At 42.9% G+C, this 23,381-nt stretch overlaps 1 protein-coding gene across 1 annotated transcript; it reads right to left on the bottom strand.

Annotated features, from left to right (window-relative positions):
• Nucleotides 1–1,067: 1,067 nt before the first annotated feature.
• LOC310834238 (ubiquilin-4-like) lies at nucleotides 1,068–21,883 on the bottom strand. The gene is made up of 6 exons (XM_083717784.1): nucleotides 21,880–21,883; nucleotides 8,319–8,344; nucleotides 7,497–7,580; nucleotides 4,801–4,916; nucleotides 3,014–3,191; nucleotides 1,068–2,358 (listed from the first exon to the last, which is right to left on the bottom strand). Exons 3-6 carry the CDS (start codon nucleotides 7,578–7,580, stop codon nucleotides 2,206–2,208), a joined length of 531 nt encoding a protein of 176 aa, XP_083573910.1. The 5' UTR covers nucleotides 8,319–8,344; nucleotides 21,880–21,883; the 3' UTR covers nucleotides 1,068–2,205.
• Between the last annotated feature and the right edge of the window lie 1,498 nt (nucleotides 21,884–23,381).

Genomic DNA, 23,381 nt, shown 5'->3' on the forward strand with positions numbered 1-23,381 from the left:
ACCAAAGGGAAAAGAGAAACCACACAAGTAGGCTTCTGGTTCCGCTCTGCCTTAATGGAGACAGCCCCCAAGACAGCGGGAGATCGTTGGTGAAGGCAAAACAAGGATGATACGAGGGTAAATCATTCTTACAAATTCCTCCAAGGGCCGGGGAAGGGGGACGGGCTTCACTTGCAGTTCATCTTGGTACCTGGCTCTCGCTCCAGTATGGAATGCAGGAGGCAGGGTTGCGCTGAGTGCAAAAGCATTTCGCCTGCCGATAACCCTCCTATGCCGTCATTAAGAAGCAGAGGTTCTCCTGTTAATTAGAGTTTAATTTGGAGTAATGTACAGGTGCATGCTAGAAGAGATGAGATCACAAACTGCGGAAAAGAACCAGCTGCAAGGTCGTTAAGGTTTGAGCGTGAGAGAAGACTTATTTTGGTGTAAAAGTCAGTGGTGGGGAGGGGAACCTAGGGTTTCTTTATTTAAAGTTTTCTTCTCTGCATTTATGATTCTGCAACTCTCCTCTGAATGTTAGTTCAAAGGACTTGGAATTTTTAATTTAATTGGAAATACAATTGCTCATATATCTTCAGTTGAAAGGCAGGATGAAAGGTGTCTGCGAACTGTCAAGGAACTTCTTCCAGTAGCACCTTAAAGACCAACTAAGTTAGTTCTTGGTATGAGCTTTCGTGTGCATGCACACTTCTTCAGATGGGGGTTGGACTAATGGTCCTCAGGGTCCCTTCCAGCTCTACAATTCAACATGTTCTATTGTATCACCCCTATAGCATTAGCTATTAGCTAGTGGGAAAGGGATTAAAAATAAAAAAGGGAACCCATACGAAGTCACTGTGGCACAGTACTCTGATCTTTTAAACAATACGCTGGACAGGCACAAAGACAGGAAAGCGATAGGTAGGTCTTGCCTCGAAGCAGAGTGAGATTATCCACATCATCCGCTGATCTCCCTGCCAAGCACAAGGGAGAACTGGCTCTGTTCAGCCAAGTGGGGAATGCCATGGCAGGCTGCATGCCTACAGAGAATAAATGAACTCCCCACACATACACAAAGAGAAAGGGGGTGGGGAGAAAAGACAGATGCTTTGTGCATTTTATTCCTGGATAAAAACTTGTAATTTCTGTTGCAGATTACACTGCCCTCAAGAGCCTCTTTAGCAACCAGATTTTTAAACACTCTAAACTAAAAACGGGGGGGGGGGGGAGAAAAAGGGAATAAAAAGGGGGGGAGAACTATCAATAGCATCCCACAGATGTGAAGGGATTCCCCAACCTCCCTTCTTTGCCCTTGTTCTTTCAAAAAGCATGCAACACAGAGACCACTCCACCAAAGTTTGCTGCATCAAAGCACCTTTGACTGGAGGACCAATGGCAAGTACTGGGAGTTGTGGCCGGGGAGAAGAGGGTGGAGAAAAATAGCAAGACATGTTTTTGGATGCATCAAGGAGGCAGCTCACATTCCAAAGGAGGGAGGCTGATAACAAAACATTATTCCAACCCAAGAGCCACCACACCTTATGAGCAGGACAGCTCAGCACCTCTTTTCAATGGCAAATGCTCTCAGGTAATCTCAGCCGCCCACCCCAACTCCACATCTTGACATCCCATAACCACTAAAGATAAAAGCAGGAAGGCAGCGTGATGCTTAAGTCCATCCAGGTTTGAGGCGCTGGAGTCACTGTGCAAAAGGACCACTCCTTTTTTTCTGCCTACTGGAATTTCCAAATCGTGTGCCTTTCTTATTGATGAGAAAAAGTCTTTTGAGTTGGCGGGAGCAGATATTCCCTTCATATTTTGCTTTTGGTCGGAAGGCAGGTGGGCGGGGGAGAAAAGAAATAAAGCTTTTATATGATTTAAAAAGCGAGCTAATCCAACACAATTATTTGGGTTATCTAGAAGTTACACTTTGACCAGTTAGAGTAGGAGCCTCATTTTGGGGGGAACAGGGTGTGGGTGGAGAGGGAAGCAGGGGAGAAACATGTCTCAAAATGGCCGTTTTTCAAGAACTGGAATCATCCATGCACAAGGCAGTTTTTGAAGCATTTCAGAGGAAAACATAGAATGGGATGCACTGAACTGAAGGGGGGGGAGTTATTGTTCCAGTTTTTAAATTCATGGACAGCTGTCGGAGGGCCTGACAATGACAATCCTTGAGAGGTCTGTGTTTTGATATCATGTCGCAGACTGGAGGGGCCTACGATGTTAGGAAGGCTGGGAGCCCAAGAGTCTCTCGATGGCGGCATTGATGTCTCCCCCAGTGGCAATGAGCGCCTGAAGGTTTGCCTCACGGTTGATGAAGCCCATTGCATTGAGCTGCTCAAGCTGCTGCTGGAACCGGACCTCTGGACTCTGCGCCTGCCATGGGGGGGGGGGGGGAGAGAGAGAGAGAGAGAGAGAGAGAGAGAGAGAGAGAGAGAGAGAGAGGTGTGAACTGTACAGCAAGCATGGCTCAAGGCAGGTAATCTGGCACAGACCAAGCGGCCTACCCAAACCCCTCATGCACCCATGGCTTCCAGCAGCCCTTTCACACCCAGTATGGTCATTCCTGGATTGCGATAGCTTGACTAGTGGTCCATGCATTGGTAACCTCATGGTTAGATTACTGCAACATGATCTATGGAGGGGCTACCCTTGGGGTTTATCCAGAGGCTGCAGCTGGTGTAAACTCAGCAACTCGGTTGCATGTGGGGACCAACTAACACCAGCAAATAACACCTCCCTTGTGGGCTTTGCCCTGGCTGCCCCTTTGCTACCTGGCTAAGTTCAAGGTGCTGGTACTAACATGCAAGTCCCTATACAGCTTGGGACCACGGCGCCTGAGATGGCACTTTGTTTTTTATACACCCAGTAGCAGAGTTGAGAAAGGCTGTGCCAGACAGGAATAGAAAGTGCTGGGCTGTGCGATGAAACATCAGATTCATATGTCTGCCTGAGACTGCACTGCACCCAACCAAAAGGTGTCAAGGGAAGAAGAGACAAAGATTCAGGAGAGAAATGCACCACTACCTACTTGAGAATTTGCACCGGCCAGGAGCTGGATCATGTGCTGCATGAGCTGCTGGTGGGGGTTGCTGTCCCCAGCTGGAGAGGCACTAGCAGGTGTTGAAGCGGAGGAGATGGGGGTCTCAGGGATTGTGCTTCCTCCGGCAGAGGGTGGAGGGATGCGAGGGGCTCCAAAAGTCCCAAGGCTGCAAGATGAGACAGGGGGAAGCTACTTAGCGCAAGGCAGCAAATCCCTGAGGGAAGGCGGCCGACTTTAGGGACCTGAAGCAAGCCTTGTGCAGAGGTTGGCCACAATAAAAATCACAGAGAGTGTTGCAGCTACTGGAACAGGGGAGATATGGTTAAGTCGGCCACAGATTCTTGGTTGTAGCCAGTGTTAAAGAGTTGACCCATTAATGTTAACTGGTGTGACTAATTTGGGCCTATTAATTTCTGGAGTCTACTCAAAAAAGAACTGAAACCTTAGAAATCTACAAAGGCAGGAATTGTTGTTTCCAGTTTGCAACACTGGTTGCATTTCAGTCTCTGCTTTAAAAAAGTATCGATTGATTCTGTAGCAGGACCCCCCACCCCATCATCCAGTTTGTACAAACTTCACACACACACACACACACACACACACACACACACTACATATGCCACACTTCTGTTATAAATTAATAGAAAAATCAACCATACATCGGATTTGCACTGTTCCATTTTTATTTTATTCCATATGACAAGGACTATCAAAAGGGGGTGGCTTGGTTCTGGTCAGCCATAATCCCTTCACCATCCCAGCACATCCACAGGAGCCCTGCCCAGTTGTTATGCCAACCCTGATGATCCCAGACAGAAGACAATCAAGATCACAAAGAACTTGCATATGGGAGTGGATTCAGCATGGACTGAAACAAAGGACAATGATCAGATCTTCCCTCTGGGGGCAGGAAACTGCAAACTCCCCTTTGTCTCCTGGAAGTGACTCATGGGGAGGGGGGAAAGGAGGAACCAGCCAGGTGACAGGACACTCAGGTTACCACCACCACCCCTCCCTCAACCCCTCCTTTCTGTAATGTATGCATGATGTTACCACCACAACTCCTCCCTCAACCCCTCCTTTCTGTAATGTATGCATGATGTTTCTGGGGGTGGGCTTGACCTAGAGGAGGGGAATTTCAAAAGTTTTTATAAGACCTTGCACACTATTCTTCTTGGTCTTTCCTCTCACCTGCAAGTGAGGGGAACACCCTGTCGCGACAGTCTTTCTTCAATAAAGACCAAGCCTACAGGCTGCTGATTTGCTTCAATTTACTCTGGTTGGTGTCTTTACTTTTTGTCCAAGGGAGCCCTCGGATTTTTCCGGTAACAATTCTTTCAGGCCTTTGCTGGACACTGATACCAATTGAGTTATTACAATGCCTGTTTTGACTTAACCCTGGTTACTTTTGCATTCCGTAAGCTAAGCTTAAATGCAATTTCCCCTTTTCTACACTGCCTTGTGATGTTAACATAAAAGGCAGTATAGAAAGTCTTAATATGTAACGTAACAAAAAGCCAGAAACGGTATTGTCTTTACCCCTGTAAGAACAGGCTTGCCACATATATTGCCTGTAGGAACAGGCTTGCCACATATATTGTTGACGCAAACAATATGCATCGTGTTGTTCCCAGGACGCCCACAGAAAGGACTTCTATGTTGATCTTAGTAGTTGAAAGCGGGAGGAGCAAGAACCTCCTGCTGCTTTGCTGCCCTTCTTCAGAAGCTGAAACCTGCAGTAGTGCCCCCAAGGCCTGAGTCAGCTCCTACGTTACCTGGAAACCAGTCCTGGGGCCTCCGTTTGCAGCGTTTGGAGTCCCTGCTGGATCTGCAGCAGGGCCTGCATGGCACGAGGGTTGGTCAGGATCGAGAGAGAATCAGGGTTCTGCATCTGGGGTGGGGGCGACAAAAAGCACAAGTGAGCCACCAGTTTCAAGGGAGCATCTCTTGGATGTCTTCTACTCTGGTCCTTTAGTCATAAAGAAAGCTTAAGATTTGGGATACAATTCAATCACATCTTTAACGCATTTAACTAGTGCAATTCCAGCCTTGCACGGTTGAAGGCCAGCTGGTTGAAACTGCACAAATGAAATGCACACCAGTTTTTTCCGGTGTGAAAAAGCTCTCTGCCTTGTACACCAGGCAAGAAGGTCCTCTTGGCACACCAGCTCTGAAAGCCTGGAAATGGTCACATGAGATCTCTGATAGGCCTGTGCTATCTTGCATCCCAGAGCCGGCGTGCTGAGCAGGCCTTGCTCAGTAAGCAAAGCAGAGAGCTCAAAAGTTCTAAGCTTTTGCTTACAGCTCAAGGCCCACTCAGCTCACTGACTCCTGAAGGCAAGGTATGCTTCTGTGGGGGACGTTCCAAGGGTTTGAGTAGATGCATTTTACCCCTGTGTAAAATTTGACGGTACTGTATTGGCTACTGGAAGGGTTTGATACTGTAGCCTTTTTAATCCATGGGTAGGAATAATTGTTGCACCCGAGCAGAGACAAAAGGAGCCAAACGACACCAAGGGGTTAATCCAGAGAAAGAGCGTTTTATTCTGCCATCGGGGGGGGGGGGGGGCAGAGGCACCTGTGTGATTCAGTTCACAAAAGACAGGCCGCGCTGAAAACATTTTACAAGCAGGTTTTATCCTTTTTTCAAACCCCTTTTTTTCCTCTCCCCCTTCACAGATTCTTACATAGAAATGTTGCTTTTCGTTCTCTGGCTCTGTTCCCGGAAGTATGTTGCAAATCAATGTACCAGGACAAGGTTATCTTGGATCTGGGAAGCGAAAAGCTTTACTGTTCTCAGCTATGGGTTTGTTACAGCGTTTTTGTTACAGAGAGGACTGCTTAGCTCATGCTTTTTGTCTTAGAGGGAAATGCAGTTTTTAAAATGCGTACGCTGAGGCCTGGCTGGGGAGGGAATTCACAAACAGTTTTTTAGGGCTTTCTGGGGTAACACTAACTGTACCCCTTCAATACTACTGCCAGTACCGTGAAACTGCTAGATTGTCACTGAACGGCCATCACTGTGTTTCTCTAGCAGGGGTGCTTAACCCACAGCCCAAATCTGGCCTCCTTTCACACGTCCCCACACAATTTGTCTTGTTACTATTACTTTAACAGTTTTATTAATGGCTACCGCTGTGATTTGATTATGCCAAAAGGTTTTTATGCCCCCTCCACCATGGGTCAAATGCAGCCCTCAGCGTGAAAAAGGTCAGCTGTCAACCTCTAATCCTATAGATTACCATTGTTCACTTATAACGTAGCTCTTGATAAAATTCAAAACAAGCAGTTTTTCAATGTTAACTGAGCTTTCAGATGAGAGCTTAAGTGGTTCTGTCTCATAGCTAATCTAAACAATCCTATACCTAAAATATGACTATTTTATTAAAATACGATGGTTTCCATCCTGCATTTTATTCAAATACTCAATTACATTTTTTACCATCTGGTGATATTCAACCTTTGGGGGGTTTTCATTGGCACTGGGCAACCTCCTTTTTCATTTTTTGTCCAGTTACTGGATACACTGGATTTTAATATCAGTTCAACTGCCACCAACTGCCACCAAGGCATGCCGCTCCCTGTGTCTGTCAACTGCAGTTATTGCAGACACAAACACAGCAGAAGAGCACACAATTTGAATACAAAAGGTCCCAGATTCAATCTCTGGTATCTCAAATTAACAACAGATTATCATTATCAATATGAGGCACCCAAGGTGGCTCACGATAGGATCAATTTTTTTTAAAAAAAAACCAACAACCACAAATTAATAAATCTACAAATAAAATGGCAGCAGCAACAAACTCTAACAGAGAATGTAAACTAAATAATAGCAAAGGAACCAGACAAAAAGTCAGGAATGGAAAGGCTGCCTTCAAACAAGTTTTGCTTTGCTTTTCAACTAACCACAGTTTCTTTTTATACTTGAGCCCAACTGAACTGTGGTTAGCCTAAAGTATGGCATGTTGAAAACTGAAGCAAAAGCTTCCAATATCTAACACGCGTGGCTGCGTCAAGAGTCGGAGTGGGGACCACACCAGCCCAATGCGGATGAACGTAATACTGAGTTTAGCATTCCATCCAAACCCCAACATCCAACTGGCCAAAGGGGTGCCTAGAAGAAATAAAGATATTATGATCCATCAGCAGGTAATGAGAAAGACTTTTCTCTGCCCAAAACAATGGTGAGCCAGTCCCAGTCAGAGTAGACAATACTGATAGAAAAGGCCAAATATCTCTGCGGCTTCATAGGGCTGCCGCAAATAAATACGCTGAACAAGGACTCCCCAAATCCCCACAGCAGGGAGACTGCAGACCTGAAAATTATTATTGTGACATGATCACTAAAAGGGCCTGGCCAGTCCATTATGGATTTTTGTTCCTCAGCCTCTACACAAAGCTTCTTTGAAGTCCAGCCCTGAGTAAACTATTACTCCCGAAATCAAGGACAACACTGTTTATGCCGCACCTGCTGTAGAAAGGCAGGTAGCTGGAGTCGCAGGTGCTCCTGAAGCGGGGGGTTGCCGGCGAAGAGGGGAACATTCACCCTCATCTGCAAAGAAGAGCAAAGGCAGCTCAGGAAGGCGGAAGTTGCTATTCCTAGCACATGTCCCAGGCAGCTAGGCAACAGCCGCATATTCTGATGCCACCAAAAGCACACAAATATAGGACCTTTTTAGTCTATTCCTGCTCCCTTTTTGGAAGATTCAGGACAGATGACAGAAAGTCTTTCTTCATGCAGGACATAGTTAATGTATGGAACTCATTCCCCCAAGAGGCAGCAATTGCCACCAATTTACATGGCTTGAAAGGAGGATCAGACCATCTCATAGGAGGCTACTGATCCACAGGTGGAGGCAGCAATGCTTCTGGATACCAGCTGCTGGAAACCGAAGGAGGGGAGAGGGCTCCTGTACTCAGGTCCCGCTTGCTGCTTTCCCACAGGCATCTAGTTGGCCACTTTGAGGGCCAGGATGCGGGCCACTGGACTGATCCAGCTGCAGGGCTCTTCTTCTGGTAGTTTTTAATTCCACATCTAGTAATCAATTCATATGAAGGGGCCAATTCTGCAAACAGCACACACTGCAACTTGTAAAAAGCAAATGTGAGAGTGCAGGAGTCATGAGATTCTGCTGCAGCTTTGTCAGTTACAGATATGAAATTGCTTTTGCTAAGGTAAGAGCGCTGCACTGCTAAACATCACACCAAAAGGAGGCTCCCTGGCTAACAGACACCCCCCCCCCCTCCTTCACGTAATGGGCCCTATGAATGCAGACTGGGCTGTATTCACATGTGCTGCAATGTCAGGGTACTGGCCTAGCTTTTTCCCCCAGGGGGTACACAAGGGTATGCAGTACCGGCACCTCTTTGTTGTTGTTGTTGTTGTTGTTGTTGTTGTTGTTGTTGTATAAAAGTGTGGCACTTACCTTAAAAACTTCATGGTGAGTACTGGCACCTCTCTTTCTAGAAAAAAAGGACTGGATATGACTAATATTGCTGTGTCATAAATGTCTGTTTTTAATGTCCATGGAGGCACAGGTCAATTCTGCATCCAGGGCAACTGTTTACCAGCTCCATCTGGAATGCAGGCTGAGACCCTACCTGCCCGCAGACTGTCTCGCCAGAGTGGTGCATGCTCTAGTTATCTCCTGCTTGGACTACTGCTATGCACTCTATGTGGGGCTACCTTTCAAGGCGACCCGGAAACTACAACTAATCCAGAATGTGGCTGCTAGACTGGTGACTGGGAGCGGCCGCCGAGACCACATAACACCGGTCTTGAAAGACCTACATTGGCTCCCAGTACGTTTCTGAGCACAATTCAAAGTGTTGGTGTTGACCTTTAAAGCCCTAAACAGCCTCCGTCCAGTATACCTGAAGGAGTGTCTCCACCCCCATCGTTCTATCCGTACACTGAGGTCCAGTACCGAGGGCCTTCTTGCAGTTCCCTCACTGCAAGAAGTGAAGTTACAGGGAACCAGGCCTTCTCTGTAGTAGTGCCCACCCTGTGGAATGCCCTCCCACCATATGTCAAAGGAAAAAAAATCTACCAGATTTTTAGAAGACATCTGAAGGCAACCCTGTTTAGGGAAGCTTTTAATATCTGAAGGACTACTGTACTTTAACATTTTATTGAAAGCTGCCCAGAGTAGCTAAGGAAACCCAGCCAGATGGGCGGGGTATATATATATATATATATATATATATATATATATATATATATATGCAGGTTTTGGTGTCCTCGGGTGTCTTCCCGTGTAAAAGTTGGGGTGTCTAGGCGACGTTTCGACGAGGTCTCACTCGTCATCTTCAGGCTGGTGCTTTCGGCTTCTTGTTACTGGAACAGAGCGGGATCTCAATGTTTGAGTTCCTATAAATACTGTAGAGGGGGTGTGGTGTCTAGCCTCCAATGTTCTGGGCAGAGAGGAAGTTCCCAGGCTAGTGTGCCTTTTCTTCTTTTGTTCCTTAATTACTTGAGAGATACCTTGAGTGATTTCTTGAGTGATATCCTGAGTACCACTTAGGTGGGTCATTAGGTGTGGATTAGTTGCTAAAGTCTTTGTGTCTTGACCTCTTGAACTTTGTGAAGAGTTTTCCTGAGAAGATGGCTGTATTGCACTTAGTTGTGCTTTGGCTTGGCTTCGTGTATAGGGGCGAGCTGTGGTTTTGTGGCTTGTGTCAGCCAGATCTGTGTAGGGATTGCAGGGGGGTGCAGCATCCGGAGGTGCCACCATGGATTGGCTACTGGATGGTGTCAGTAATTCATCTGTGGAGAGGGTCTGGGTTTGGGTCTGGTGTGGTTGATTGGTGTTGGCGTTCTGTGTGCCTCTGGATCTGGTGTCAGTTTTTGTGGGGAGGGCTAATTTCCAGATGTCTGGCAAGCGGGATGTGTCGTCACGCTTGTTCATGTTGTGAGGGTGTTTCTCTATCTCGATGGCTTCCATGATTATTCTCTTGTGGTGATGTTCCGTGTTAAAGAGCAATTTGGAATCTGCAAAATTAATTTCGTGTCCTGTTTCTTTCATGTGTTGGAAAAGAGAGGAAGTTTTTTCTTCTTTTTTGACGGCATTCTTGTGTTCTGCGATACGTGCATTTATTCGTCTGTTTGTTTGTCCAATGTACGTGGCTGGGCAGACTTTGCAGGGTATTTCATAGATCCCTTGGTTTTCCAACTGGATTTTATCCTTGGGGTTTCTGAGGATATTGGCTATTTTTTGGTTGGTGCAAAAGGCTGTTTTGATATTGTGTTTATGGAGGATTTTGCTAATTTTATCTGTAGTGCCCTTGATATAAGGAAGGAGGGCCATGCCATTGTTTTCTTCTGTGTCTTGGTTTTTGGGGGGTGTTTCCTTTTGGATTAGCTTCGTAATCCTGTTTTGCTGGTATCCATTGGCAATTAACACATTTGAGAGATTCTGTAACTCAGTTGTCAAGTGGTCTTTGTCAGCCAGGCGTTTGGTTCATGAACAAGCGTGACGACACATCCCGCTTGCCAGACATCTGGAAATTAGCCCTCCCCACAAAAACTGACACCAGATCCAGAGGCACACAGAACGCCAACACCAATCAACCACACCAGACCCAAACCCAGACCCTCTCCACAGATGAATTACTGACACCATCCAGTAGCCAATCCATGGTGGCACCTCCGGATGCTGCACCCCCCTGCAATCCCTACACAGATCTGGCTGACACAAGCCACAAAACCACAGCTCGCCCCTATACACGAAGCCAAGCCAAAGCACAACTAAGTGCAATACAGCCATCTTCTCAGGAAAACTCTTCACAAAGTTCAAGAGGTCAAGACACAAAGACTTTAGCAACTAATCCACACCTAATGACCCACCTAAGTGGTACTCAGGATATCACTCAAGAAATCACTCAAGGTATCTCTCAAGTAATTAAGGAACAAAAGAAGAAAAGGCACACTAGCCTGGGAACTTCCTCTCTGCCCAGAACATTGGAGGCTAGACACCACACCCCCTCTACAGTATTTATAGGAACTCAAACATTGAGATCCCGCTCTGTTCCAGTAACAAGAAGCCGAAAGCACCAGCCTGAAGATGACGAGTGAGACCTCGTCGAAACGTCGCCTAGACACCCCAACTTTTACACGGGAAGACACCCGAGGACACCAAAACCTGCATTCCTGTACCCGTGAAAATCTACGAAAGCAAATATATATATATATATATATATATATATTATTATTATTATTTCATAAAATATATATGCTACTTGATTGTAGAAAACAACAACAACAACCATGTATAGGCTGCACAAATCACCCCCACCCCACCCTCGTCCACAGCAAACATTTCAGGATCTTTACATTAAATTACAATGACAAATTCTCTTCTAACAATACAGTGGAACCTCTACTAGGGACCACAGTCCGTTCCAGAGGCTCGTCCTTATGGCGAAATGGGTCGCTGGGAGAGGCGCCATTGTGCACAGGCACGGACGACCATTGCCCGCTTATGTGCAGGCGTGAACGGCAGCAAACCCGCCAGTTACTTCCAGGTTTGTCGTGGTCGCAACTTAGAATGTCTGCGAGTGGTGGCAGTTGTAAATAGAGGTTCTACCATTTCAAACACATTTCACAGAACTTACGGATGCTTCCAACTACCAAAGCACCTCCATGAAGAAAGATGATTCCTTTCGTGTTCCCAGCAGGTGATGTCTTGGGCCACTACACCCTCACAGGCACCCCATCAAAAACCAGGTCCTTTATGATCAGTTTGGAGTCCTTCATTATCGGAATGAATAGGCTCATGGCCCTGATTATGGAATATCTATGGCAGATGCCCATTTTTTCCAGAATTCCTACCTGTTTAAAAGAAAACATTTAGCATGCATAATTAGCAGTTAAAAGGCAGTTAAAAGATAATTACCCATTGTTTTTCTAGATGCAGAGAAAGTGTTTGATAATTCACTAGTCAACAACAAATTTGTTGTTTGCATTTTTTTAGTTGATTTAGGACGAATCTGATGCGCTGAATCCAAAAATCACATTGTTTTTGCTCAATCAATGTTGCAATTGTATTAAATGCTGTAGAATATTTTGAAAAAAGAAATGATTAGCAGTTACCCATGGTTTTTCTAGATGCAGAGAAAGCGTTTGATAATTCACTAGTCAACAACAAATTTGTTGTCTGCATTTTTTTCAGTTGATTTAGGACGAATCTGATGCGCTGAATCCAAAAATCACATTGGTTTTGCTCAATCAGGTCAAGTTTTTGAGCTATGGCTACATGTCGTTTTTTTACGTTTTTGTTCACATGTACGCTTGTCTGGAGCATTTTAGAAGAAGTTGGTGGGGGTAAAATGCCATGTCGAATAATTGTTTTGATTGGAAATGATTATTTTAATGACAAGAAGTATTCAGGTCCAATAGTTCTGGGTGATTATGTCGAAAAGGGATCAGTTTGAAGTCATAAAACCTCGAAATCTTCCATAAATTGGTGCACTGTTGATGTGACTGGGATCAACAGAAAGAACCGGAGCAGCCTCAAGTATCCTGATCTTCAATCAGCACGTCGTCCTGTAGCTCTTTGTGATGAAATTCCAGTGCCTATCTTCAGAGAACTTCCTGACATTAGTGACAAAGATACCTCCAGTGTTGAAGGACATGAAGAAGAAGTGGTTCTTGAAGATGATGCTCCACATCCATTTTCCCAAAAGGAGTTGAATGATCTAGTTCATGACCTCAGCTTGTAAAGGACTCTGCCGAACTGTTGGCATCCAGATTGAAGGAAAAAAACCTCCTCTCTGACAGTGCTTGCATCAGCTTCTTCCGCAACAGGCATCAAGATTACCTCCGTATTTTCTCGGAAGAGAAGGACGTGGTGTACTGTGCAGATATTGCGCAGCTTCTCATCGCAAAGTATTGGAAGACACAAGATCTACCCACCTTGGAAGAATGGCAGATGAAGGTGATAGACTACATGGGCCTGGCAGAGATGACGAGCAGAATCCGAAACCAGGGAAGAGAAACAGCGGAAGAAGATTGGAAAAAATTTAAGGACTATTTAAAGAAATATTGCAAAATTAATGAATATTAAAATGACGCTGGATTAGAAAATATGCGGTTATTAGCGGTAACGGATAAATTAAAGAAAATAAGTAAGATTAAAATCAAGTTAAAAATAAGGGAAGGATTTGCCGAAAAATTAGTTAAAAATTGGAATACAGAAAGGGGAGGTATGAGGAAGTCGGGAAAGTAAGTTATAAGAAATTAAGGGTTGAATTTATATGTGTTTTTTATATTGCTTTTTGTTTGTTATTTTTATTGTTTTGTTTTGTTTTGTTTTTGTTGTGATAAAAAACTTTTGAAACTTCAATAAAAAATTTATTTAAAAATACCACAGATATTGCGCAGCTTCTGCTCAAGCTTGGAGTGCCACAGTACGAACCCAAAGATTGGAGACTGTTCATTGACAGCAGCAAGCGATCACTGAAATGTGTTCTGTCCCTCTGGTGGACAGAGACAGAATACTCTTCCCACCGCTGCACATCAAGCTTGGCTTAATCAAGCGGTTCACCAAGGCTCTGGACAAGGATGGTGACTGCTTCCTTCAGGAAAAAGGAATACTTGACATAGCAAACTTATCTTTTGGACTGCACAGTCCAGGGAAAGAGACACCACCGACAGAACAAGAACAGTTACTTGGAGCAGTTGGAGGTAAAGTGAAGTAACCCCATCATCATGGCTCTGCAACTTCTAACTTGGAATTGTAATGGTCTTAACTCCCTTCGGAAGAGAAAAAGTGTTTTTCATATACTAAAAAAGGAACAATTGGACTTGATTTGTCTACAAGAAACACATGTAATGAGGCTACACAGGAAAATACTTATTAATAAGAGATTGGGACAATAATTTATTTCATCTGATAAAGTAAAAAAAAAAGTTGTGATATATGCAAAGGAGAGATTATTACCGAAATTATTTTTTAAAGATAAGCAAGGAAGATTTTTAGCAATTGAAATTCAAGTTCAAGGAGAGAAATTTTTGATTGTAGGAATTTATGCACCGAATGAGGGGAAATCTGAATTCTTCAAGAAGTTGCATGAGACTTTACTGGACTATTTGGACTATAATTTAATCTTGATGGAGTAGTATCTACAAACATGGACAAGGCACAAAGACAGGTAGTCACCAAAGATGGTAGACTACCAAAAACTTTTTTTGAATTGACTGACAATATGGACTTGATTGACATCTGGAGAACAAAGAACCCCCTGGGGAGAGAGGGAACCTTTTTCTCTGAAGCCAAGATGACATGGACTAGAATTGACCAAATATGGATAACTAGAGGAATGGCACCAAAGATAAAGAAAGTGGAGATCTGCCCAAAAACTTGCTCCGACCATAATGCTGTAAGGATGGAGATGAAGCAAATAACAACTGGTTCCTTCAGATGGAAGATGAATGACACCTTATTTAGAGATGAAGAAGTGTATAAAAAGGCCCAAAAAACTCTGAGAGACTATTTTGAAATAAACATGAACACCAATGTTGAAAAAAGAGTAATCTGGGAAGCAAGCAAAGCTGTTATGAGAGGGTTTTTGATACAACAGAATGCAATAAAGAAGAGAAGCCGAAATGAGAAAAAAGTTAACATTTTGGAGAAAATAAAAGGAGGGGAGAGGAAATTGAGAGCAAAACCAAAGTCGCAGGAGATCCTGAGAGAAATAAAATTATATCAAGTACAATACATGGAATTGATGAATCAGGAAATAGAATGGAAAATTAAACAAATGAGACAAAAGACATTTGAATCAGCGAATAAATGTGGGAAACTGCTGGCTTGGCAAATGAAAAAAAGACAAAAATTAAACACCATTACAAATTTAGAAGTGGAAGGAAAGAACATACATAACCCAATTGAGATTAGAAATTGCTTCCAGAGGTACTTCAAACAATTATACTCACAAGGGCCACAGAAAGAAATGGATATAGACCGATTTCTGAAGACAGATGGGTTACAAAAAATCTCTAAAGAAAGTAAATTAATGTTGAATTATAAAATATCTGAACAGGAAGTAGAAGGTGCCATCCAAAATATGCAACTAGGCAAGTCTCCAGGACCAGATGGGCTGACTTCCAGATACTATAGATCTTTGAAGGAGTGGTTATTACAACCCTTGAAGGAAGCCTGCAATGAAATTTTGGGAGGGAAAAGGGCACCAGAGTCGTGGAAAGAGGCGTATATCACACTTATACCGAAAACAGAGACTGAAAAGACTCAACTTAAGAACATTTAAGTTATTAAATGTGGATTACAAAATTTTTGCTGACATTTTGGCCAACAGATTGAAAAAAGTATTGATGGAAGAGATTCACAAGGACCAAGCGGGCTTTCTCCCGGGAAGACATCTGTCTGACAATTTGAGGAACATAATTGACATTTTGGAAAAGCTAGAAGTGAATATAAACACTAAAGCAGTTCTGATATTTGTAGATGCGGAGAAAGCTTTTGACAACATCTCTTGGAGTTTTATGAGAAAGAACCTACAGGGGATGAGGGTAGGCCAAGGTTTTGAAAATGGTATAGGTGCAATATACTCTGAACAAAAGGCCAAACTAATTGTAAATACTGTAATGTGGTTACGGAAGAATTCAAGATAGAAAAAGGGACACGACAGGGGTGCCCAATTTCCCCATTGCTTTTTATTTCGGTCCTGGAGGTTTTGCTGAACATGATTAGAAGGGACTGGCTGGTCAAAGGTATACAGGTCGGAGCTAAACAGCACAAATTAAGAGCATTTGCAGATGACTTAGTATTGACGTTCCAGGAGCCAGAATCTAGTACTAAAAGGGTTTTAGAACTAATTCAAGAATTTGGTCAAGTGGCAGGATTTAAATTGAACAAGTTAAAAACTAAGGTTTTAGAGAAAAATTTAACATCAATTGAAAGAGAGAGGTTTCAGAATGAGACAGGTTTGACCGTGGTTAAGAAAGTGAAATACCTGGGGATTAATATGACAGCTAAAAATGGGAACTTATTTAAAGATAACTATGAAAAATGCTGGATGGAAGTGAAAAAAGATTTAGAAATCTGGTCAAATTTGAAGCTTTCCTTGTTGGGTCGAATTGCAGCTATAAAGATGAATGTATTGCCTAGAATGTTGTTTTTGTTTCAAACATTACAAATTGTGGACAAGATGGATTGTTTCAAGAAGTGGCAGAAAGATATTTCTAGATTTGTCTGGTAGGGCAAGAAGCCCAGAATAAAATTTAAGATATTAACTGATGTAAAGGAAAGGGGTGGATTTGCCCTGCCAGACTTTAAACTTTACTATGAATCAGCAGCATTCTGCTGGTTGAAAGACTGGCTGCTTCTTGAGAACACAGACATTTTGGACTTAGAAGGTTTTAACAATGTTTTTGGGTGGCATGCATATTTGTGGTACGACAAGGTTAAAGCACATAAAGCATTTAAAAACCATATTGTCAGGAAAGCATTGTTTAATGTTTGGATAAGATATAAGGATTTATTGGAAAATAAAACCCCAAGGTGGTTGTCACCAATGGAAGCAAAAGCTCAGAAAAAGCTCAATATGGAGGCCAAATGGCCGAAATATTGGGAAATTTTGGAACAAGAAGGAGATAGGTTGAAACTGCAGAGTTTTGAGAAATTAAAAAACAAAGTGTGAGATTGGCTTCACTATTATCAGATAATGGAGGCATATAATTTGGACAAGAAAATTGGCTTCCAGGTGGAAAAATCAAAATTAGAAACAGAGCTGTTAGAACCTAAAACTAAGATTTTGTCAAAGATGTATAACTTGCTGTTGAAATGGAACACTCAGGATGAAACGGTGAAATCTGCTATGATTAAATGGGCACAAGATGTTGGACATAACATTATGTTTGCTGACTGGGAACAGTTATGGACCACAGGTATGAAGTTTACGGCATGTAATGCCTTAAGAGAGAATATTATGAAAATGATATACAGGTGGTATATGACCCCAGTCAAGCTTGCAAAAATTTATCATTTGCCCGATAATAAATGTTGGAAATGCAAGGAAAATGAAGGTACATTCTTTCACCTTTGGTGGACGTGCCCAAGGATTAAGGCTTTCTGGGAAATGATTTATAATGAAATCAAAAAGGTATTTAAATATACCTTCCTGAAGAAACCAGAGGCCTTTCTCCTGGGCATGGTCGGCCAATTGGTGTCAAAGAAGGATAGAACTTTTTTTATGTATGCTACAACAGCAGCAAGAATACTCATTGCAAAGTACTGGAAGACACAAGATCTACCCACTCTGGAAGAATGGCAGATGAAGGTGATGGACTATATGGGATTGGCAGAAATGACTGGCAGAATCCGAGACCAGGGAGAAGAGTCGGTGGAAGAAGATTGGAAGAAATTTAAAGACTATTTAGAGAAATATTGCAAAATGAATGAATGTTAGAATGATGTTAGATAGAAACTAAGTTGTTTCCAGCTGCAATGCTTTAAGAGAATATGGAAAAAAAGGTTTAGAAATAGGTAAAAATTTATTGATAAGGATTTGCTGACTAACGATCTGAATTGGAATACACAAAAGAGAGGTATGAGGAGGTCTGGGAAATAAGTTAATGGAAAATAAGTAATGGAAACTTTGTCTGTTTTTAACTATTTTCATTTTTGTATGTTTGTTAATTTTTTTATTTTTTTTATTTTTGATTTTTATTGTATTACTATTGAAAATTTTAATAAATATTCTTTTTTTTTAAAAAAGGATGGTGACTGCTTCACTTACTTGTGCCAGGCTTTTCCAGGATTGACCATGGAGAAGTTGAAAGCTGGCATCTTTGACGGTCCTCAGATCCGACAGCTCATCAGAGATCCAGAGTTCGGAAAGTCAATGAACAAAGTGGAACTGGAAGCATGGAAGGCATTTGTTCTGGTAGTGAAGAACTTTCTTGGCAACAATAAGGCCAGAAACTACGCAGAACGTGTCAACAATATGCTGACTGCTTTCAGAAACCTGGGCTGCAACATGAGCGTCAAGATGCACAACCTATTTTCACATATGGACCGGTTTCCTCAGAAACTGGGTTCAATGAGTGACGAGCAGGGGGAGAGATTCCATCAGGACATGAAAGAGATGGAGACCAGGTATAAGCGTCGCTGGGACGCAGTCATGATGGCTGACTACTGTTGGACTCTGAAGAGAGACCTCCCTGCCGCTGAGATTCCTGGAGTTCCAAGAAACGGAAGTTCAAGCCCTGAAGCTTGAAAAATGGTGAAGCAACATGCAATTTACGTGTACTTACCTTTATCAATGCCCACCATTCAGTTTACAGTAAACCTGACCTGATGGAGAGAAATGGATACCATTTCCTGATGTAATGCTTCTTGGAGTTGGGGGCGGGAATTACATTATTGGCAAGGAAACAAGAGAAGGTTGTCTACTTTCACCATTATTGTTTATTTTGGTTTTAGAAGTGTTGTGTGGGAATACTAGAGAAAATGATATACGAAGCCTCCAAGTGAGTCTTCAAACCTGATGAAAATGTGATTAAGGTACTGGAAGCAATAAAGCAGCTTGGTGATTTTCTTTTATAAGAGAAAGAAAGTAGTGGGCAGCAGAGGGCGGAAGATGAAAAATTTTGACCAGATATCAAAATTTACTTGAACGGAAATCACTTTTATGATGATCTCCTATTGAAGCCAGTGCACTAAGGAAATTAAACATTCAAGAGAATTGGGCATTTATAGAGACATACTGTGTTTTTCTGGTAATGCATGTAAAATGAAAAAGTTAGAAGAAATTCAAGAATGGGTATCAGATTGGTTTCAATATTTTCAAATTAATTAGCATTTTTTAAAAGAATTATTCTAAATTATTTTATTGACTCTAAAGGGTTGCAGCCCCTTTTATAGAGGTGTCTTCATTCCCATGATATATGTAAAATATACTTACTAGTGCCAATCCATATCCCATTGCGAAATCGTAAAGCAGTATTATTGGGCGATAGGACAGTCCTCGAGGCAGGTGGGTCCTGGTAAGACGATAAGAAACTCCCCACACTAACAGCAAGAAATGAATGAAAATAGTTGTATATAATATCAGCACCCACAGAGTTTCACCAAACGCAATTTCCCTTAAACTCAGAGGCACAGAGACAAGGACTTCGCCTTGGCCAACGCTGGTGGCTTTTATAGGAGAACAATCTATGCCATGTGGAAAAGAACACACTAGGCCAACCCATATAATTCTCAGTTGAGAAGAAAAGAAATAGCTTAATAATCCAGTAAGACATTGCAGCTATCCTGGATTCCTGAAAGACACTGTTGTTCCTCAGACAGAGTGTGGATATGCATTGGTGGGTGTGAATTTGCCTATCTTCCCCTCCCAAGGGAAGGCATGCATAGGAGTTTGCCTGCCCTCCCACACAAAATCATTGTGCCTCTTCCATCCCTGAGGAGTTTATCAGGGATAATTAAAAGGGGCGGCACAGCGATGCAGGAGGGGCTGGCTGGCACGACACTGCAATGGCATCCTCCCAACCGGAGGGTCACTGCAACTTTCCAGAACTGTGTGGTGAGGAAAGAGGTTTGGCGCTGTGCAGGCTGACCAATGGGAGCCAATCCCACCCAGTCTATTGCTCCACTTTTCATTTATAAAGTCCATTTATTTATTTATTTATAAAATCTTCCTCTGCTTCCTCTACTCTTGGACCCATTGATAGCCTCTTGCTGAACAAAGAGGGGACTTGGATTTAGTTCATTCATTTATTTATAAAAGCTTCCTCTGCTGTTGGACCCATTGGTCATTTGCTGCAATGATACAAAATGGAAGCATCCTGACTTTCTTGGTTGAAGGAATGGAGAACATTAGAGAATTCACATATTCTAGACTTAGAAGGCCATGATAATATTTTTGGTTGGCACGCTTCATTATGGTATGAAAAGGTGAAAGTACATAAAGGATTTATAAATCATATAATTAGGGGGGGAATTGTATAGAATATGGGATAAATAGAAGCATTTATTAGAGGGGAACCTCTTTGGCTCTCAATGCTGGAAATTATAGAGGTAAAGAAAAAGAATATTAATAATAATATTTGAATATATACACCACCCTATACCCAGAGGTCTCAGGGCGGTTCACATAAAAGGATTACAATATGATAGAATGGGGGACTTCCGGTGGAGCGCGTCTTCCGAGCGAGAAGGGATTCGGCGGAGAGCGCGATCCCTGTCCGTCAAGGGGGGGGGAAAGGGGGTGCAGAAGGGCGTAAGCACCCCAGAAACACGTCCGGAGGGTGTCCGGAGGTACAGGGGGCCAGCAGAGACCGGACGCGGCTCACTTCGCTGTCAGGTAACCCTCAAAAGGCGAAGAGTACAGCGACGTTGTGCAGCAGGTCCTGGGCAGCCATTTCCTCCCTCCCCAGTATTGGACAGCCCAGTCCTCGCAGAAGGCTAGCGCTCCGCTTCCAAGCATAGGAAACCGGGGAGTGAACGAAGCTTGAAGGAGCAGTAACACTGGAATAGAGAAACCCGGTAAAAAAGGAGAGAAGTTTTTTTTTTTCAGGGTTCAGCCTTTATCAGGAATCAGCGAAAACGCAGAGAGACTCCAGAGCGAGGGAAAGAGAAAGTTACTACTAGTGTCCACTTTGTTCCCCTGAAAGATTCTCCTATTAAAGCATCAGATACCTCTTAAGCAGAGGTGCCTAATACAGGGGACAGAAGGTGAAGTTATAAAATTGGAACCATCTGATAGAGTGAAGGGGGCGCCGAAGAACGCTCCCCCCTATCGTGCTGTTTTCAGTGGAAAAGCGGAAGAGAAGCGCCGACGCCATTAACTGGAGCAAAATGCGGCAATGACTAAAGTAAAAAGACTATCTTTTCCAACAGTACGGACTAACCTGGTTTAAAATTTGCGGCTGTGTTTTCATCCATCTGCTGGTGCCCGGGTGCGGGCTGTACTGATTTGCGATTTGCGAATTTTGATGACGGTCTGGTGACCGAAAGTAATCTTTAATCCTGTGCTGTGGGGCCCTTCGGCTTGCTGCGTAGAGAGTCTACCTCAAAGCTGAACAGCGACGGAGAGAGCCATCTAGTGGACAGAGTGATTATCACGTCTGGGATTCTGTTCTGTTTTGTTTTCCACTCTCTCTCTTCTCTTTTCTCCCTACTTTCATTGTTTCATACCCCCTTTTCCCCGCTTTCTCCCCCTCTCTTTCCCTCTCCCCTCTTTTTCCCGCTCTCCAGCTTACTCCAGGTGGAATCGAGGGGGCTTCGAAGTTGCAAATCCCCACCTCCTGCCTGTTAAAAAACCTTCCAAAACGCTTTTTGAGTTGATTGAGAATATACTCCCCACTGCCTTTACACGAACCCTTGAACTTCTGAACTCTAAGACTTCATGGTTTCTACGGTTTGTTTTTTTTTTTTTATATCCCCAAAGTTACAATACGCTGAAAAGAAGTAAGTGGATCATCGTGTGCAACTTAAGGACTGTTAAAAGACTGTGGGCCGGGTCTAAATTAAGGTCAAACTAGAATTGGTTAATAAGTGTTAGCAATCAAACACTCTGATATATTGAGTATCGGGCATTGGGTATCGCAAAAAAAAAAAGAGAATGTCAAACACTGGGAAAAGACCTGAAGGGGGAACACCAGTGGAAAGAAAGGGATCTAAACAAGAGGGGGACTTTAGAGCAGAGATCCTTAGAATGTTTGCGGAGATAAAACAGAGTGAGAAAAATGTAGAGCACAAGTTAGAACAAGTAGAACACAGAATTGGGGAAGTGGACAAGAAGATAGATGTAACAGTAAATGAATTGAAGAGTCAATTGAAAGAGGTTTTTAGGAGGACGCAGGCAGTGGAGGAAGGTCTGAAAAAGACAAGATCGGAAGTGAGAGATGTAAAACGTGAGGAAGATAAGATAAAAGCTGAGATACTGGAACTGAACAAAAGCCAAGAGGACATGAAAGACTGGATTGCTTTGAATGAATTAAGACAGAGGGAGGCCAATCTTAGGTTGAGAGCCATACCCGAAGTGCAAGGCGAAAACATAAAAGAGAAATTAATAACAGAACTAGCCCTATGGTTAGAGACCCCAATAGAAGAGGTTGAGAAGACAGTCCAATCGGCTTTCAGATTGAAAGTCAAATCAGTAAGGAATAAAAAATTTGTTGGAGACTGTCTAGTTACATTTAAAGAAAGGGAAATGAGGAACAGGATCCTCCAAAAAAATAGAGAGAAAAGGTTAAAAATTGGGGGAAATTACATAATTATTTTCAAAGACATTCCAGTTAGGCTTCTAAAACGTAGGGACCCCTACAAAGAACTGGTACAGATACTGAAAAGAAATAATATTGAATTCAAGTGGGAGTTCCCTGAAGGAATTTCCTTCACATATAGGAGCAAGAGGCAAAAATTGACAAATCCAGAAGAAACAAGCAAATTTTTAAGAAAATATAAAGAACTAAAACCACAAAAAGAAGAAGACAAAGGAGAGGAGGCAGAAGGAGGGGAAAACCCAGAGGAGGAGGAGGGAGGGTCGGGGGAGGGGGAGGGGGAGAGGAGGGGGGGCAGAGGAAGGAGTCTAAAGGGAAATAGTAGCCGTTTTCTATCTTTCTCTTTAGGAAATCAATATGGCGTTAAAAATTTACAGCTGGAATGTTAATGGGATGAACAATAGGGGCAGGAGGAATAAAATTGAGCATATCCTAAAGAAAGAAGGCCTAGATATTATTTGCCTGCAGGAGACGCACATAGCGAGGAAACATAAAAGAGTCTTGACTAACCAAAGACTGGGGAATGAATTTGTATCGTCAGATCGGAGTAAAAAAAGGGGGGTGGTCATCTATATTAATAAACAAATCGAAGCGAAACAATTATTTAAAGATGAAGAAGGAAGGATAGCAGCAGTACAAATTAATTGGCAAGGAGAAAAGGTAATAGTAGTGGGGATATATGCGCCGAATGTTAATAAGTCAGAGTTCTTTAGGAGGCTGGAAGGAAAGTTATCTGATTACGCTGATCAGAAAATTATACTTTTGGGAGACATGAACGGCGTGGTGTCGTTAGAGTTGGACAGGCAAAGGGACACGAAAAGTACAGAAGGAAAGCTACCTAGAACCTTTTTCTCTTTGGTCCAGAACTGCAATCTAGTGGATATTTGGAGATTTAAATACCCCTTGGAAAAACAACACACTTATCATTCAGAACCCAATGACTCATTTTCAAGATTAGACCAGATATGGATTTCGGCAGAATTAATCCCAAGAGCCGCAAGGGTGGGGATACAGGCTAAAACAATTTCCGACCATAACCCAGTAAAAATGGAACTGAAGGGGCTGGAAAGAAGATTAAATAGATGGAAAATGAAAGATTATTTACTG

The sequence above is a fragment of the Podarcis gaigeae genome (genome assembly GCF_964106915.1).
Source record: "Podarcis gaigeae genome assembly, chromosome: 16".
NCBI classification, from domain to species: Eukaryota; Metazoa; Chordata; class Lepidosauria; order Squamata; family Lacertidae; genus Podarcis; species Podarcis gaigeae.

Excerpts from the sequence above, each read along its gene's own strand:
- LOC310834238 (XM_083717784.1), bottom strand. The coding sequence starts at position 7,580 with ATGAGGGTGAATGTTCCCCTCTTCGCCGGCAACCCCCCGCTTCAGGAG. Across the intron at positions 4,917-7,496 it reads TACCTGCCTTTCTACAGCAG|ATGCAGAACCCTGATTCTCT; the intron begins GTGCGGCATAAA and ends CCCCCACCCCAG. Across the intron at positions 3,192-4,800 it reads GCCCCAGGACTGGTTTCCAG|CCTTGGGACTTTTGGAGCCC; the intron begins GTAACGTAGGAG and ends CTCATCTTGCAG.